Genomic DNA, 18,833 nt, shown 5'->3' with positions numbered 1-18,833 from the left:
TTAGCAGCCTATATCCTGGTAAGCCATTTACCAGGTCAAGGTGGGATTTTCTAAGAACCTCAAGCTAGTATTTGTTAACACTGATTCTGATGTTATGATATAGGACCAGTGTCAACACTATGCACCAGAAGGCAGTCCATCACAAATGCCTTCACAAGAAGGCAAATCTATCACAGCAAATGGACTGAATAATGATTGTAAAAAAATCAAATTGTCATGAATAGACAGTCAAACAGAACAGAGGTGATTTCCATCAGTGAAGTCCTCTGCATGACACTGTCTCACTCTTGTAAAACCAGGGACATTCTAAGAATGGCCATTGTTCTCTGCTAGAAACTTTACCTGGTTTTAGTAATGCAGTACATTAACTTTGTATCTTCTTGTTCTCTATCACACCTGCAGTACTTCCTACAATAAATTTGATACATTTCTTAGGACTGTTTAGAAAAACAACTAAACACAGTTACCTGGCCTGTCTTTATATAATTAAACATTATCTATGCTTTTCTTGACAGTCATGTAGTCTACTGGATAAATATCTCTCAGGACATTTCAAAGAGTATAAAATGTATGTTAAATTTTGCAAAAACACACTATGTGATGCTACCATGTTACTGACTTTACAGTAATTCTGCATGAGACACCTTCAGATATCAAGCCTATGTTGACAGAGCAAATAGGTATCATAGAATGGTTTGGGTTGGAAGGGACCTTTGAAACTCATCTAGCCCAATCCCACCACCATTGGCAGGGACACCTTCCACTAGAACAAGTTGATCCTGTCCAACTTGATGTTGAACACTTTGAGGGAGGGGGCATCCACACCACCTCTGAGCTACCTGTCTCACCACCCTCATGTTAAAAAAACATATCCAACTTAAATCTATCCTCTTTCAATTTAAAACCACTGCCCCTTTTTCTATTAAAATAGGCCCTGGTTAAAAGTCTCCCACCATCTTTTTTATAAGTCCCCTTTAAGCACTGGAAGGCCGCTATAAGGTCTCCCCAGAGCCTTCTCTTCTCCAGGCTGAACAACCCCAGCTCTCTCAGCCTGTCCTCACAGGGGAGGTGCTCCAGTTCCCTGATCATCTTCATGGCCTCCTCTGGACCCGCTCCAACAGGTCCATGTCTTTCTTATGCTAGGAGCCCCAGAGCTGCACATAGTACTTCAGGTGGGGTCTCACTAAAGCAGAGCGGGAGAATCCCCTCCCTCAACCTGCTGGCCACACTTCTCTTGATGCAGCCCAGGATACAGTTGACTTTCAGGGCTGTGAGCACACACTGCTGGCTCATGTCCAATGTTTCATACACTAGTATCCCCAAGTTCTTCTCCACATGGCTGTTCTCAATCCCTTCATCCTCCAACCTGTATTGATACTGCAGATTGCTCTGACCTGGGTGCAGGACCTTGCACTTGGCCTTGCTGAACTGCATGATGTTCACATGGGCCCACTCCTCAAGCCTGTCAAGGTTGCTCTGTATGGCATCCCTTCCCTCCAGCGTACCAGCTACACCACTCAACTTGGTGTCATCCACAAACTCAATCCCACTATTTTATGTCACTGATGAAGATATTACATAGTATGGGTCCCAGTACAGACGCTTGCAGGACACCGCTTATTACAGGTTTCCACTTGGACGTTGGGCTATTGACTGCAACTCTTTGGATGCAGTCATCCAGTCAATTCCTTATCCTTACCTAGTGTTATCATCTAACCTTGCATATGAAGAATTTGTAACAGAAATGTGTAACAAAACTCACTAACTATGGACTTGCTCTGTGCCATAATGTCCTGTGATACTGTAAGTACTCAGTATATAAAAGAAAATTAACATAATTATCTTTAGATGTCACTATGGAATATTAAAAAAACAACCCAATGGTGATTGAAAATGGAAACTCAGAAACAACTTTTAGAACATACAAATATGAACTTTATGGCTCCAATCCATTTCACTAAAACTGTCTAGGGGGCAAAGATAACAACAATTAAAACAATTTTTAAGGCCAGTCATCTGATTTCGCTAGATATTAAAGGTAGTAAAAGGTATGTTAGATCTGTAGCCTTCTTTCTGTCAAGCATCAAACTCTGGCTCCTGCAATCTAAGTTCTTTAAAAAAACCACTATGAAATATGGAAAGTCAGTTAAGCTATTTTCTCCAGCATCTGAAATGCACCTGTACTGGTTTTGCTAGGGAGAATATGTCCAAATCTAAAGGCTTTCATAGCAGGAGACTGGGTGTCTAACAGAACAAGGCTAGCAAGCTAAAAAAACGTATGTACCTGCTTTTTTTAAAAAAATTCCTTTAAATTTAATTTATTTTACATTACTGTGAGAAGCCGTACCTTTCATGTTTCTGATCTTTCCCTTGCTTCGCTTGGACTGAATTCTGATCCACTTCTGTCTCAGCAATCCCTACTGTTTCAGGGACTTAGAACCTTAAGTCCTAAGCAGCACAGTATTTTAGAAAAGTGGTCTTTATAGAAGTGGTGTTTACAAGTTATCACCACCAACCTGTTCCATGAATGGCAGAAGTCCTTGTCAGATACACAAAATTCACTCACTAATGACTAGAGGTAAATAAAAAAAAAAAATTTCCACACAGTTTGGAGAAGCATAGGTTTCATTTGTTTTATTTACTAGTCAGGAAGCAGCAGATTATTTTCTTCAAGTCAAATTGTATTAAAAACTGAAATGCATACATGCAAAGCACTTGAGCATATTCATCACTTAAACCAGAAACTAAAACCAGAGTTGTTCAGATCAATGAAGCAGCAAAATGCCAGCACAGTGTTCAGGACATTGGCAGCAAAGTACTTTTCTGTACCGTTCTGTAAGTCACATAAGTACATCTTCAGGCACAAATTTGTCTTAGGCATTACCTAAATTTTTTTAATAAGAACATTCCTTCATTACACAACTGCTACTGTGAAAGAACCACCACAATTATTAAACCATGCCTTCTAGCACACAAACAAAACCCATTGTTTTTTAAAAAAAATAAAATCACTGAAAAAAAAATATGGATAATGTATAAAAATAGTATTTTATTTTGAAATTGTCTGTTCAGTTTTTCTGGTATGCTTCTGAAGTGGAGTGTAAGCATTTGCCTTGTTGAAGGAAAAGATGCAAGGCAGAAATAGGAAAGCAAATAGACTATCTGTGAATCTGCTTTCTTAGATCTTATGAAGCTGCAACACAGTATTATCTAGCCTTTCCTTTCTTCCATCATCTAAAAGGTATCACTGAATAGCAGATGACAGCTTGCTACTGATTCTTTCTTCAGCCACTGTATGATCCAGCTTGACAGTAAAGCTATTCCTAGTTTAAAACATGCTCAAAGTCTAACTTTTGCCATCTTATACATTATCAAGCATGATAAAGATTATAAAAGCTGTCTTATACATTATTGTGGGTCAATGTTTACTCCATTCTTTTATGCTTGTAACAATTTTTGAAGATATTATAACCTCTGGAAGTTCAAAAGTGATCCACTTTTCCTTGTGAGCACCCAAACTTCAAGGTTCATCAAGGTTGTTACTGTTTTGGCAGGATGACCGAACACTGCACTGTTGTCTGAAATACAAAGTCAAAGTAGATGAATGCTTCTTCTGCCAATGCAAAGCAGAATTACTTTTCAATATAAAGGCAGACTACATAGCTTCCATTTGGATTACAAACATCTGCAACTCTTTCCATGGCCATAGTATATACAACTTCCTCCAACACCACAGAAGAATTACAGAGAGGGTATACCCTACAACAGTTCAAGGACTTGTCATTACAACTTTCTAAACCTCTGCAACAGTCTTATCGGTATTGAGAACAGCCACCACATTGCAGAAACACTAAGTTAAGGACTTCAGGCTCACACGCGACAAACAAAAAATTGTGCATCTTGCTTTTAATTTTTAAGACCAGTATACTGGCTTACATGCATCATATTCAGAGAAAGCTCTTTTACAAATACAATCCAAATGCTCTGAAAATGCACTTAATGCACTTAAGTGATTTTTATGTGTTTCTTCATCAATTTTGAAGTACAGCTATCAAGAACTGAAACTTTTCTCTAAAGGTGAATTGATTGAGAGTGAATGAAATACTCATGTCATGCAGGGACAGGCAACTTTGACATCAGCCACACTCAAGGGTAGGACCTGAGAAACACTTCAATCTAGGCTTTCTTGAGAGGTCCTTAGCCTGCAAGGATCAACACAGACCAGTGCAACTACAGTTGAAGTCAAGTCTTGATGAATTTCCCCCTCCACCTTATTTACCTGAGCCAATTCACTCAAGTCACATCAGTATATTCACTGGTTTGAGGTATTTTTTGAGGAAGAATATTACTCAAGAATATTTACAAGATCAGAGCTCAACATACATAACTTACAAACGTCAGTTGCACTTTGTGATAGACTAGAAAAAAATTACTAAAAAAAGTTAAAATTTATGCTCTTCAACTTGTTAGCTACCAAACACATTAAAGTCTAAGTACATCAGTGATGAAGTGTGCTGAAACACATCTAAAGATATCCTTCCAATCTAAACTGTCTCACAGTATTCACTTACCACAGCTCTCTTATCAAAGTACAACATTATTCCTTGTATTAGAGGTATTGTTGCACATAGGCTAGTGCAGAAGTTCAAAAAGGGCAGGTCTCCTCACAGAGTCACGAAGTTTACCTGAGAAGCATTCACAGAAGCTCTGATGCCTTATCACAAGCTAATTTTCTTACACCCATGCTGTAAGAAAAATCAGTTCTAACATGACATTCCTTTTACCATCCCACTTCAGATTTTTCTCTGATCCTCACGGGATTAAACTTTACTGTAATAAAGGTGCAGTGCTCAATTCCCAGTTGTTACAAGTTAAAATTCTTTTCAGCAAGAAAGTTTTTCCTCTCTCACCAACACTCTTCCAAAGAAAGATAAGAAAGAATCTACTATATTGGTTCTCTATGGAAATTGTTTGCTGCCACTAATTCATTTACTTCATTCAGCAATGAGTCCACATTTTACTTGAACAGTTTTTGATATCAATTCAGTGGCTGAAGTTCTTGTCGCCTTTGACATCTCTTCCAAGTGCTGACTACAGGCAAGCTTTGGTTTTCCTGAAACCATCCCTACATGTCTGCTCTCGCTTCTGGATTCCTTCTTTGTAGCTTTTCCCTGCTTCCAACCCTCAAATACTGCATTTTCACACTGGAGTTGTGTTTCCTGTTTAGTCAAGTTAGTCGCCTGATTGGCCTTTCTGTGGATCACTCCTGTGCTTGAAGAATGTTACCCTTAAAGACCTGACAGCTTTCTGGAGCTTCTTGCCCCTTCAGAGCTGCCTCCCATGAGAGGATACCTACTAGTTCACTGGTTAAATCCAAGTATGCTCACCTGACTGAACTCCAGCACCTGTAGTTAGCTACTTGCTTTCCTTCCTCCCTGCAGGATGTTGAATCACAAGCATTACAGCAACAACTGCCAGTGATCATCACCTCACTAAACAATTCTTCTCAGTGAACAGCAGACCCAGCTGTGTATCACCCATGGTTGACCCATCCTAACCAGAAATTTCCCTGACACCAGCCAGAAATCACTTGGAGCACTGTGATCAATAGCATCATCTGTGTTTCCTGATTCATGACATAAATACAATGTGGTCATACCCTGTTCTGAAAGAGTAAAGGCTTTGCACCCTGGACACGTCTCAAAATGACAGGCTGCAGGAAGATGCTGTGCTTGCAGGAAAATTATTTCCCAACTATTTTTTCAAGCTCATGTAACCTGAGCCTGGAGAATGATCTCTTTTTACAGCAACAGAGCCAGGAAATACTGGCCTGAAGACATCTTAGGCAGTCAAAAAATAGTCACTTTCAAACTACATTTAAACTCACTGGCATATCACAGATGAAAAGACACGTGAAAAGGAATGGACAGCAGGCAGCCTATCCTCTAGGAGAAGACCAGTCCTTGGACATTTTTGCTTCAATGCTCCAGGATTTCCTAAAGACTACTGTGAGATTCAGAGGTGACACCACCAGATGTGTGTGTGTGTGTGTGTATGCATACTGTCATGGGAGGAGACAGATAAATACAGCTGGGCAAAGAGACTGGCAGCCTATTTTCTCCTGCCTACTGAAGTTCCTCCAGTCACAGCAGCCAGATTACAGAGCTCAGAAATGAAAAACTGTGTCCATGTACAGCTTTACGGTGTCACATGGTTCCCTCCAAACACTAGGAACAGACACTGGCAGATGCCCAGCTGCAGCCTGGACACAGGCTGGCAGGGCTTTACATCGTCACTGATAGCAAAGCACCAGTTGCAGTCTTGCTCAGCTTCCTCCTTGTCCACATTACCACAGGGCATGCAAGAGGCACTGCCTTCAGGCTCTAGGAAAAGGTGCCTCCATAAAGAATCTGTTCAAAAAACCCTAATCTGACATCTGAAATTCCCAGAGTAAAATATACAGAGTAACATTTCACACCTACAAAGTGATTAGATTTTTAAATCTCTTTATGATTCAACTACACACTCATACAGAGGCACATGCATTCATCTCTCTCTTTGCTGTATTGCAAAATTGCCTCTCCTTACTCATTAACACAGAAGTCTAGGACCAATCTTGTACCTACTTTAACCACCATTTAATACCTCAAACAAAGATTTTTAGCCTTTCCTGCCCTTCCAAAGTAAAATCAGAGAAAGCTTCCAAACCCTCAGACTTTCCGGTCACCACTTTTCCAGAGTATTTCGCTGCGTTAAATCAGAGACAATTGTGAATCCTATTCTCCTGACATAGAATCTCAATCCCCACCTGCCAATTGCTGTTTCCAGTTCTTCTAATGTCTTCAAACCAAAATTCTCAGTATCCCTCAAACCAAGCCACTACCAGCAAAGATAAACATGTAAGAGTTTCCAAGCCCAAGTGGAACTATCTTAACATTGACACCAGGCAGTAGCAGATGTTTAAGAGAAAGAGTATAAGAAGCTACATTAGAATGGAGTGACCCTTCCTCTGGTGCGTCATATTTTCTTCTTTCATCAAATAGTAGTTCAGGGACTGAGGTGGAAGAAGCACTTGAATCAGTATTTTAAACAGATAACAATGAACTGGAAGAATGGTTAGCATTCATTAAAGGGGAACCTTGCAAACTCAGTACCAGCTCTTTCCAGTCACCTGCTCTTTCACTGCAGACGAAGAATCAAGACATTCATGCAAGGGAAAGCAGCAGAACACTGCTTACTGAAGTACACCTGCCAATTTGGAGGCAGATCCCTCAGTACTGAAGCAGCATTATATACCTGGCAAATTTCCTTGCATGCCAGCATGACCAAAGCAATTGAGGAATATCTAGCACATTTTTTAGATTATTTGTTCAAACTCAGGTTTTTGGTATGCTGGGTATCCGTATTACACAAAAAACGTGGCCCAGTCCTCTGAAAACATTTTCTGTGGATTAGAGGGGAGAAGAAATACTGATTCTGTTGTCTCCCTTATCCATCCATGACACAACTTCCTAAAGACTGCAAAGGGGAAAAGTCAATTACCTCTCACAAATGTATAGACAGGACATTTAAACAGCTGTTTCAGATAATTAGGTGAGGAAGAGTCATAAACATAATCTAAAGTCTCATAATAAAAAGTAGGTTTTCTAGTAAAGAATCAGCAAAAGATTCATTTCAAGGATTTGGTTTGGACCTCCGTGAACCTGACCTGGTCATGTATGCTTAAAAGTGTCTGGGGTGAATTTTGCTTAATGTCTTTCTTTTAGGACAAGTCATCAAATTAGTCAGTCTAGCTGACTAAGCTAGAAATGAGAGTCATTAACAAGAGTACCGTATTGGAAACAAAATGGAAAATATTATCCCAATCAGAAGACACGGAAGATTTTTACAGCACATATAGTTCTCTTGATAGCTGAATTTCAGGGATATACTCTGAGGCATATGAAGACATGACTTAGGTCTGTGTTCATATTTCTTACACATTCAAATTTCAGTCAACACAGTGATCTTCAGAAAAGAGAAAGAAAGAACCTGATTGAGGAGAGTGTTATCAGAGACTGGACTCTCATAAATTTCCTCCTTTTCAGACTGCTGCTGCATCCAGTAACAGAGATCTTTGTGGCCCACTTAATTCTGCTCCCTGTCTTTCACATTCCAATTCTCTATTTCTGTCTCCCACACCACCTCAATGTAATCCTCTCAGTTGCTCTTGTGCTTCATGATCTTGTACTCTTGGAAGTGGCTACTTGTCACAAAAAGCTTGTTGATTAAGTGGATAGACATCCAAATTATTTTAGCATTTTTCTTTCTCTCTATGCTACAGCCACAAATGAACCTCAAGCATGCCTGTGAAATGAGGTGATGTTAAAACATGTAAGTAAACTCTTGTCTAAGAAAAATTCTGCCTAAAAATCTCCTCACCAATATGTTTTGAAATGTTTTCATTTTCCTTTTTTTTTTTTTTCCCATGCACTATGGATCTGAAATCTGTGGGAGAACACAGTTCAACTGATCTCAAACTGGTTATTACCCATATCTTGTAACAGACTCCTCTCCTTCTACATATTAAAGAGAACACAATGTTTTTTGTTTGGTTCAGTCTTCTCTGCTTGGCTTTGCATTGTTCTAAGATCTAAGCTAAAGCTGAGTAGAGGTACAGGTTTTTCATTTGGATACTCACAGAGATTTGTATCTTAGATTTGCTAAAAAGGATGACACTTCTTCAACCATATTACAGATGTCCTTATTTTTTTTACCTTCTGTAATGCTTCTTGTAAAACTGAAGCTAGATCTTTGCAATAAAGCTTGTGAGAGTCTTAAGGAATTTGTTTGCCCATCCTGAGTGATTTGGTTTGTTGAAGCATCTATTCTAAATTATGATTTAAGCACAAACATCTCAGAACATATACCTGTATTATGTGTATATATGCATACACTCTCCCCAGTAGTTATCAGACTCATATGTATACTTACTTTCAGGGTGTGCAGAGTGCCAGTCCAGTCCATGGAACCTATCTGAGGTATAGCATTAAGGAGTATGCTAGTAGCCTTATTTGCATTCCCTTTCAGCGTCTTTAAAACTTTATCCACTGAAACCTAGAAATACAATAAAATCGAGTGGTGTCTCTCAATTTTGATAGTACACATTTTAAATACCCAAGTACATACATGTAACTCCTATCTCTCTATGCGAAAAAGTGAAGCTTTACAATGCCACTGATTTTTAGCCAGTAAAAACTGTTTCCCCTGTAGATAAATGTCTGATTGTATTTTACACAAATAGGAGAACTAAAGCAGATACATTGTTTTGCACAGACCTCAAAAAGAAAAAACACCAGACCAATTACAGGAAGACAAGCTCAGAGTTCATGAGCTTCATACACACAGACCCCTGCTTCAGGCAAGAGGAGACAAAATGTGTGCTAGTAGTGAGGCAAGTTTATGAAAATGAATGAACAACTGATTCTGTTTGTACTTTCACAATTGCTCATCCAGTATAACTCAGTGGTACTGATACAAGAAAGAACAGTTTTAGTTCAGTATGTGATCTCTTATCAGAACCTACAGGTTCTCATCCAGATTCCTCAGAACAAGAGCCAGAGGAAAAAAAGTTTCACTCACTGCTTCTTCATGTTCCTTCCAGCAGTCGTAATCTGTTACCATGGCAATACTGGCATAACTCATTCCAGCTTCTTTCGCAAGAATCACTTCAGGCACTGTGGTCATGTTGATAACATCAGCTCCCCAGCTGCGAAACATCAAGCTTTCTGCTCGAGAACTGAAACGTGGGCCTTCAATTGTGATTACTGTCCCCTTGGAATGACACTGGAGCCCAAGCTTCTTGGCAGTCTCCATAAGAACCTGCAAAACATGCCAGGAAAAGGAAATAATTCTCCTGGTGCACTGTTTTTGCATCCCATACAAAACAAATTAGCTTTATACAAAACAGTCAAGTTTCATATGGCCACAGCTGTCCAAAGCAAAAGATCACTTCCAGTTTCCTCATCCAGCAAAATAAATTAATAATCCTACTAACAGGAATGATCTCGAACTCATCTAATTTCGTTAGTATCAGTTGGATTGCGGTTTTCAATGCAGACCAAGAAGACTGGAAAACAGAAAATTTTGGCATGATATTTAGGCTGTGCTTACATTAAGAACAGAATAGTGAAAACACTCCACTGAGCACTACAGTACCACATGGTTGAGTTGAGCTGCTGAGAACAGTAATAGAAATTTACTTTTTGAAAGTAAAACTTTACAAGCACATACTTCAAAGAGTGTCCTGGAATTTGTAGAGAAATTATCATCCCATTTTCCCAGTGACTGAGCTGTCCACTTTAAATATACCATGCACTTCACATCAGTCTTTATAGTTTCAACTAGGACCTTGCATATGGCAGAACCATCATGATTTCCTCTCTGGGTAAGTGGCCTGGGCAATGCCAGTTGATACAGTAGGAATAAGAGTGTATCAGCATGAGTAGATGGGATTAGGATACCTGTAACTGTGCTGAGTAGGAAGGGAAAAGTAACTATGATGACATCTGTTTAAGACAATCATCTACAGAAAAGCTTGAAAAGTACAAAAGAGCATGAAAAATAATGATACAACAGGAGAGACCTTCATAACACAGCAGTAGTGAAAACCTAGTCTGACATCACTAGAAGCTGACTTGTCAGCATCATGACCTTCACACAGTCCAGGTGGAGCAGCCTCCCTTCAAAACACTGTGAGAAGCTGGCTGGTCGACCTGCCATATACAGGTGCAACAAGCAGCGATACTTCAAGTGTGCTATATGACCTTGTGGGGTGCTTCCTCACTGGCACGTGGATAAGTGGATTGTGTGGAGGAGCACAAGTACACAGAAAGCTGAAGTAATCCACACCTTCCACTGCAGATGCATGTAAACAGGTAAACCTGCACTGGCAAAAGAAGGTGGGCATGCATGTAACCCACATGTTCAGGGGAAGGGTATTTGTGCATGCAACTGCATGAATATGTGTGCAGGTGTAAGGCAGAGCTTCTAAGATTAGCCACAGAGGACACTTAGAAATTTATAGGTGTTTATTAATATGCTGTAAATTAATCTAATATTAATTATATTTAATATTGTGGTTTATTGCTGATATTCATTCTGAATATATGACTCACTGATTGCCAGTTAATTGCATGTTGTTAATAAATCAATAGACAACTTCAACTGTGATTTGACTTCAAAAACAGTTGAGCAGTATTTCCCTGAAACTCTTCACAAAGTTCCAGCTTTATTCCCTATAAGATGTTGCAGTAAGCCCCAGTTTCTGGAAGCAGTAATAACCATGACACCCTACATTATTCAAAAATTTGCAGTCAGAGAAAAGATAAACTCCTTTCAGATTCTCACTGAGTTTACAGTGCATAAAACCCAAAGTATCTTCATGTATGCAAACAAATGCAATTTAATATAAAGTTTTCAGATGTTTTCATGCAAAATTCTGTAGTCTATTATGTTAACACTTTTGCCCTTATTATTATTATTACTGCATTTATCTATGAAATTCCCCTGTATTAGAATAAACTGGGCTGAAAGGATCCCAACAATTTTCAGGGATAGTTCCAGGAAAAAAATTTAAGTCATTTTTATCTGGTGTTTTCAAATGAAGTGGAAGCATCCCGTTTCATCTTAAGAGCTCAAAACCACATGTTCTTTAAAGCATCTGCTAGGATGATTAGAATGCATAGGCTAATGAGATAATGATCACATGTGAGACTGGGAAGTACCTAAATGTTTTTTCTCTGTTTGAAAAGGAGCATTTCTCTGTTTGCTTTTCAAACAATATAATACCCAAAGAACATTATCTCTAGCTACTTAGCAATCAAATGAAAACTAGCCTTGCTGTACGTTTCCTGCAACCTCAGGAAATGGCTTATGCATATCTACTTACCTTTTCTAAAAAATGAAAAAAAAGACATTGGGTAAAGTATTGCCAATCACTTCAGTAATAACACTGCTTTTAATCCGCTTCGGAAAGCGTATAGTTAGCTGTCAATAAACTCCTTGTATCTGTTGTGATGTGACATCATGCTCAAAGTCAGTACGCAATTATATGCCAACTAATCTTTGGTAAGAGCATGTGGCTAGGCTCTTGTTGCATGAAAAATGCAAAGTATAATTTACTGCTCAATGGAAGAAGGCCAGAAGCAAGCACATGTGTAATATGTAGTGGTATGTTTTCTCAAGAGATTTAAGGTGTCTTTACTTCATTGCAAAACACCTTGATTCCCAGTGCACCAAAGCCTTGTTCTACTAACAGTGCTGTGGATCTGCTGGTGAATCTCCCCAAACCACACTGCATCTGGCCAATTAATAAAAATAGCCTGTAATGACACAGAAGTGCATTGGTGAGAACAGCAGAATAGCTCAGTAGTATAAACACTGTACATGCTCTGGTACAGATTGGGCCACCTGCTTCACAATTCTGCTTTGTCCTGCTTGGTGTACTAAATGACTGCAAAGAGACCAAGTTTCTTAGATGGATATGACTGAGTCTGTAAGCATTCCCGTGGTCCTGATAATGTACCTCCTTGCAGCTTCTGATCCAAGCATTCCACAACACAAAATAAGCAGTTCAGTCTTTACCTTCCCTTTTCCTTAGGTCTAAGAATACACTAAGATGGCATATTTAATCACAGATACACTCCTCCCAGAAGCTTATTAAGGTGTTGAAAAACAGAGCAGAATAACACTGCTTAGTCTAAGCATTTTTGAAGCCTGAAAATCTTGAAGTGACAAAACAAAGAAAAACAGTTAAGAATAAAAAACTACTGTAATTTGGCTTGTTTCTACATTTAACATCCTTTAAACTAAGCCTTGACTGTCCACCACCACCAACTGCTACAACACACAAATGTAATTTCTGTGAATGCTAAAGTACCCTTTATTTAATTCTTTGTATTAAATATGTAGAGTGCCTCTACCATAGGTATAGTTTTATTCAGAACAAAAAGGAACTAATTCCATCTTAGTGCTTTGTCCACTTTGTTGCTCTCTTGCCTTGCTACCTGATAAATAAAGATCTTTTGTCCTGTTATTAAGACCCCGGGGAAATCTAGGTTGCTAACTGACATCTTCTGCACACTTCTCTTAGGAAGACAGCTTCTACAGACAGAAGATCTTTTACTTCCCATGCCTTCCAAATGTAACATTCTTCCTTAATACCATGACATACCTGAGCAACGGGAATAAAGAGGTGCAGATTGCCTCTGTAATCTAAGAATGCATTATATAATGAGTACGTGTCTAACATTTCTAAATACTACTACAAAATTTACTAACCTCTCTGGTTTTGGTGCAGAATGGCTCTGCCATTGGAATATGACATACTCCTGGAAGAGTGGAATGCTGCCCATCGTATAAAGTACAATGCCTTTTAGTTGTCCTAGAAAAGCAGAAAACATGCTCAGAGAGAAGAACAGGGATAAAACAGAAGAGAAAGCAAGAAATTTACACAAATCCAACAAACAGCATTCCTGGGAGGGAACAAAATTACCAGTATGATAGAAACGACCATCTGTAACTCTGCCTCTGTACAAACCTTTCAGAATTGTACTCAAGTATAGAACTGTTACTCCAGCAGTGCACTGCCAATTAATTAGAGAAAATCTATTGTTATCAAGACACTGAAATGCTGATTTTTTTCCTAAATGACACAGCCACATCATGCTGCAATTCTACCTAAAAGAAATCAGCTAAATTTAATAGTCAGGCAAGTAATCTCTGAAAAAAAGAGCACAGTAAGCTTTCAGGAAGGGATTAACTCTGAATTATCACAAAGCTAGTCAAGATAGAGCTTGTTCATATCATTGCATTCCTACATTGAAAGGATGGAAATTTATAGGAACAACTTCCTGAAAAAGAGAGGTATAAATTCAACCAGAAAAACCCTGAAACAGGATGTCTTCAAATTCTCAGAAAGACTACACACATGCATTGGCAGCTTTCAAGTAGCAGAATCCTTTTTCTCCTGTATTTTAGTTGAGAAACTGTTTCCTTGCATGGAGTCAAGTGTGCTGTAGAAATTACTATCCATGTCATTTTGACAACTACTGTAACTGTTACCCACCAATTCTTTACCTTCAAATGCACTGCCTCAGGCTAATTCAGCCAACTGCATGGCAAAAACCCTCTGGAGCAAAATTCTTTGAGACACTCCCTTCTTCCCTGCAGTATGTCACATACTGTAATTCGTTAGGAGAAAAGTAATGCAACAGCCACAGCTAAAGTACAAAATTTCTGCTGGTAATACTGCTTGCAGCAGTTCCCCACCCAAGTCATCAGCAAATATTTAACAGAAGGTTTCATATACAACTTACATGTTAGAGTAGATTGGAAAAAAAAATACATACAGGGTAGCCATAAGGATGACATTATAAAATAGGAAAAGAGAGATGAGCAAATTAAAAACATATGCAACATGGGATACAGATATTAAAACTGCTTGAAATCCTAATATCAATTTTTCCTTTATGGGATACTGAAGAGCTGTAAATAGAATATATCTGGGTTTACACACTTTTTTTAAGTGTCTGGTAATGAATTTTTAGAATTGGAGGAAATGGGAAAACTCATAATCCATTTCCTGCATTATAGTATTTCAGATGTTGTTAGCCAGGCCCTTTCACTCAGAAAAGTGTTGAGGAAACATCACGTATGCATAAATACTAACCGCTGACTTTCAGATACCCTAAAGGCCACATCACTACATGTTCTAATAAAGAAATCCAACTATACATGCAAACTGCATGGGAGTAAGTAACAACAGTAAGACCTATGACTGCTCTGAGCAATGGTCCACATGTGTTTGCACTCTGAGTGTAACAATTTCTCTTCTGCATGGAAGAATACTTCAACTCTGCAAAGGCCACAGCTATTCCATATGGGACCAGCTGGTGTGTCTGTAATTGCGAGGCTTAGGGTGAGAATAGAGGCAGATTTGAAGCAAACTCTGATTCTTGCTATCTGTGAAGTAATGGCTGGCCAGAGGAATGCCTTTTAGCCTCTCCTCCTTTCTGTAGTTCTGCTACTCAAGTCGGGAGTTGGCCATTCTGATCTGTCCCATTCACCTGTCTGCAAGGTAGAGGGCAGAAGCATGTAATTTCCACTGGTGCAGTCTCGCTTCTCTGTATCCCTTGCAGAGAGAACGAAGGTTACAGAATCACATCCTTGCCTTACTCTCACAGAGACCAAGAGCCAGAAAGCAAACAGCAGTATCTGCCTAAAGCTCCTGTCATTACAGAAGTTTCCCTGAGTGACTCCTCATGGAGCCATCAGGAAAACAAGCAATAAGGAACTCAACAGCTACTCTTCAAAGACAGTTTGCTTATTAGATCTCATAGTTTTAAATGTGGAGAAGTCCACATGTCGTCCAGCAGAAGAAGAGCCTGCTTAACAGCAGAGCACAACCGAATGTTATACCACTCCTGGTTGTTTACATTAGAACAGGAAGAAGTCACCAAATGCCTGCCTAGAAACTAGCCACACTACTCATAAGTAGAAGCACACAGTCCAGAAGGATCAAGCACAGCATGAAGGGAAAGTACAGAGATGCTCCCGGTTGGGGGCAATCAGAAGCTGCACCTGAAGGCACTGGATTGATAACTACAAGCAAGCAGCTAAGAGAGCCAGGGCTGCATAGCTCCTGCTGGCCATCTGACCTCTGGAGGGCTCTACAGAAAATCCCCAATGGACCCTCATGCTGCTTCTGTGCCAGTGGGCAGCATTACAGGAGAAAAGGGAATTTTTCCCTTGCGAAAGGGGCATATATGTTTTTATTCATAACCGCTTGTGTAACAAGCTCAAGGAGACAGTGCTACTCACAGTGCAAGCAAACCCCTGCACTCTTTCATAGTTCAGCCATGCCTGCCTTGCCCTTACTGCTTTTTCAAATTCACAGCTGCATGTACCACAATTTTGAAGGTGTCCCAGAGCCTGTACTCCCTATCCTCAGCAACAGCCACACTTTTAATCAGACAGTAAGGTCACTTTTGCTCCTTCATTTTGATTTTATCACAGTAACAAGATTTTCTGGCAGTGCTGACTACCACTGATGCTAGGAAGCAAAACCCAACACAAGTATGTGAACAAACAAATAATTTCCATCTGTGTGACAAACAGTCCTCTACCACTTGCATCATCAATTTTCTTCCAGTAGTGTTGAATTATCAACAAGCTATTAGAAATTAAAGAACAAAATGAAAATTCACACTGGCATCTGCTGTATAAAAAACAGTCAGCACACTCTGCCTCTTCAGGAGCATTGAAAGAAAATTATCCCACAAAACAAGAATGTAACAATAACTGTAGTGGTGTGTGTGACACAAAGAATTCAAATAATAAAGTTGGCAGCTGTTAAAGGATTTCTTTTATGAAGCTATTTTCTGCACCCTTCCGACTGAGCTGAGTCATCCAAGTAAGTAGTTACCATCTTACTCTTCTTTTCCTAGCAAACAGCAGCAGCAATAAAGTATTAAAAAGCCCCTATCAGTCTGATCTAGCCAGCTGACTAACAGCACTAATAAACTCACAGGAGCCAAAGGCAGAAAAAAATTCTTCCAGATTTTTTTTAGGCACTTGTTTCAAAGAAGAGAACAACTGTTACAACCCATAATATTACCTGTGGTTACTTTTGGATTTGGAAGTAGGGAGAACACCATGTAAATATTTTGCTACTTATTTAACAAAACATCTTCTATTGTTTAAATACACACCCTAATAGATAAGTGCAAGAAAGCAGTGACTCTACATATGAAATCAAACACTTACTAGGAGTGCTAATGATCTGCAGAATTAAGCTCTCAGAAGTCTGGAGAAGCTATATAGATCTTATTACACCTATTAAGTGCTACCCACTGTAAGTCAAACCTATGCCCTAAACTAGGCAAAACTCCCACAGAACTCCATATACTGAGATCTGTCATTAATGCCACAAAACACATGTCCACAGGGAGCAAACTGCAATTGCTGCCTACAGCTTTCTGCCCAATTCTAGCTCTTCTCCTATTCCCATTCACCGTTTTTCCTTCTTGCTTCATACCTGAAAGGTACCTGGACACCTAGAAACGATCACTTTCAATGGCAGCTTGAGCAAATCCTTCCCACCTAGACCCAGGCCTCTTTCTTATCTACTGCACAGCATGGGTTAATCACTATACAGAAGCCAGCATACCTTCCAAGAAAAATAACTGTTTTTGCAGCTTTAAACAGTACCTTTTTTTCCAAGACTGGTGACATAGTTTGTTTGCAGGATCCTGGTTTTTCACTAGCTGTTTCGAAAAAATTGCATCTTTTCAGACTTTGGTGGACAATTAATATATTTTGTCCCACGAAAATATCCTCTTGTCAGCAGCATTGTTTTCATAATCATTTATGATACATAATGCAAGCACTCTTACACACGACACACACCTGCAAAAGGCAAAAATGCAGACCCTACCTCCAAAGAACTAGCAGTCTAATACCCACTGGCAAAGATCAGCAGGGGAAAAGACTTACCATAGAAATCAAATTCTCAAATGAAACAGGCTATTATGACTTGTCAGTTTTCTGAGCTAAAGGGCAAGCTAGTAATGATTTCAAAATTCATATTACATATTGTTTTCCACACTGAAATATTCTCACCTCTTTTTCTGAGGAGCTTCTTGGTTTCCTGAAGCCATGAAATAAGTCCCCACAAGTTCCCACTCTTCTAAATCAGAATGAAAACTTGCCTGAATTAAACACTGCCCATATATGGGTAATGCCATTACTATGCTGGCCATCTGAATAAACTCTAAATGAAGACACATATCATAGAATCACAGAATGGTTGAGGTTAAAAGGGACCTCTGGAGGTTACTGGTCCAACACTCTGTTCAAATAGGGCTACCAGAACTGGTTGCCCAGCCCAGGTGCTTTTGAATATCTCCAAGGATAGAGACTACACAGTGTCTCTGGGCAACCTGTGCCAGTGGTCAGTCACTCTCACAGTGAAAAAGTGTTTCCTGGTTGTTCAGAGGGCAATCCTCTCTTTCTGTCTGTTGCCTCTGGTCCTGTCACTGGGCATCACTGGGAAGAGTCTGGTTCTGTCTTCTTTACACCATCACTTCAGGTTATTTATATACACTGATGAGCTCCCCCTTGAGACTTCTCCAGGCTGAACACTTCCAGCTCTCATGCTTTAGTCCTGTCAACATCTTTGTGTCCCTTTGTTGGACTCTCTTCAGTATGTCCATGTCCCTCTTGCACTGGGGAGCCCAGCATTGGACACAGTATTCCAGTTGTAGACTCACAAGTACTGAGTAGAGGGGAAGAAGGATCACCTCCTTTGACCTGCTGGTAACACCCCTACTAATGCAGCCCAAAAGGTACTGTTATTTGTCTTCTTTGTTGCAATGTAAATGATCCCTGTCCTTTCACCCATCTTCACTTCAGATAAATATACCGATTTGTTCCATAACCTTTTTTTTTTTTTTCTTTCTTCTTGAAAGGGACTTGCTATTAAAACCCAGACTTAACCAAGCTGATTATTTCTTTTCCAGTTCTGAAGTTACGCTGCAGACTGGCAAGTGCTGGGAAATTTAAAGCTGTGAGAGGCGATCAGGTAGCTTCAAAAAGAATTGTTAATTTTGGTAATGACATTATGGATGAAAAATGGTCTCAGATTTCGTATCTGTGTTCACGTCCTCGCTCTGTTAATGTCTTTCTGCCTGACCTCTGCAAGAGTTAGTTTCTCCATACTTCCAGTCCTCATCTGTAGCAGGTAATAACTCTGCAATCATTCCCACTGTTTCTTGTTTAAAACTGCAGGTTCT

General features: G+C 39.5%; 1 protein-coding gene across 1 annotated transcript in view; it reads right to left on the bottom strand.

Moving 5' to 3' along the window:
• Positions 1-2,619: 2,619 nt before the first annotated feature.
• The window catches only part of MTAP (methylthioadenosine phosphorylase), a 32,321-nt gene continuing 16,107 nt past the window's right edge, over positions 2,620-18,833 (bottom strand). Inside the window, exons 5-8 of the mRNA XM_074931672.1 lie at positions 13,321-13,423; positions 9,622-9,861; positions 8,974-9,096; positions 2,620-3,578 (exon numbers count right to left, since the gene is read on the bottom strand). Of these exons, the coding sequence (XP_074787773.1) occupies positions 3,540-3,578; positions 8,974-9,096; positions 9,622-9,861; positions 13,321-13,423 (505 nt within the window). The 3' untranslated portion in view covers positions 2,620-3,539. The remainder of the gene's footprint in view (positions 3,579-8,973; positions 9,097-9,621; positions 9,862-13,320; positions 13,424-18,833) is intronic.

Source organism: Athene noctua, chromosome Z (genome assembly GCF_965140245.1).
Source record: "Athene noctua chromosome Z, bAthNoc1.hap1.1, whole genome shotgun sequence".
NCBI lineage: Eukaryota > Metazoa > Chordata > Aves > Strigiformes > Strigidae > Athene > Athene noctua.
Note: the sequence above shows the minus strand (reverse complement) of the source record. Positions and strands in the feature narration are given on the sequence as shown.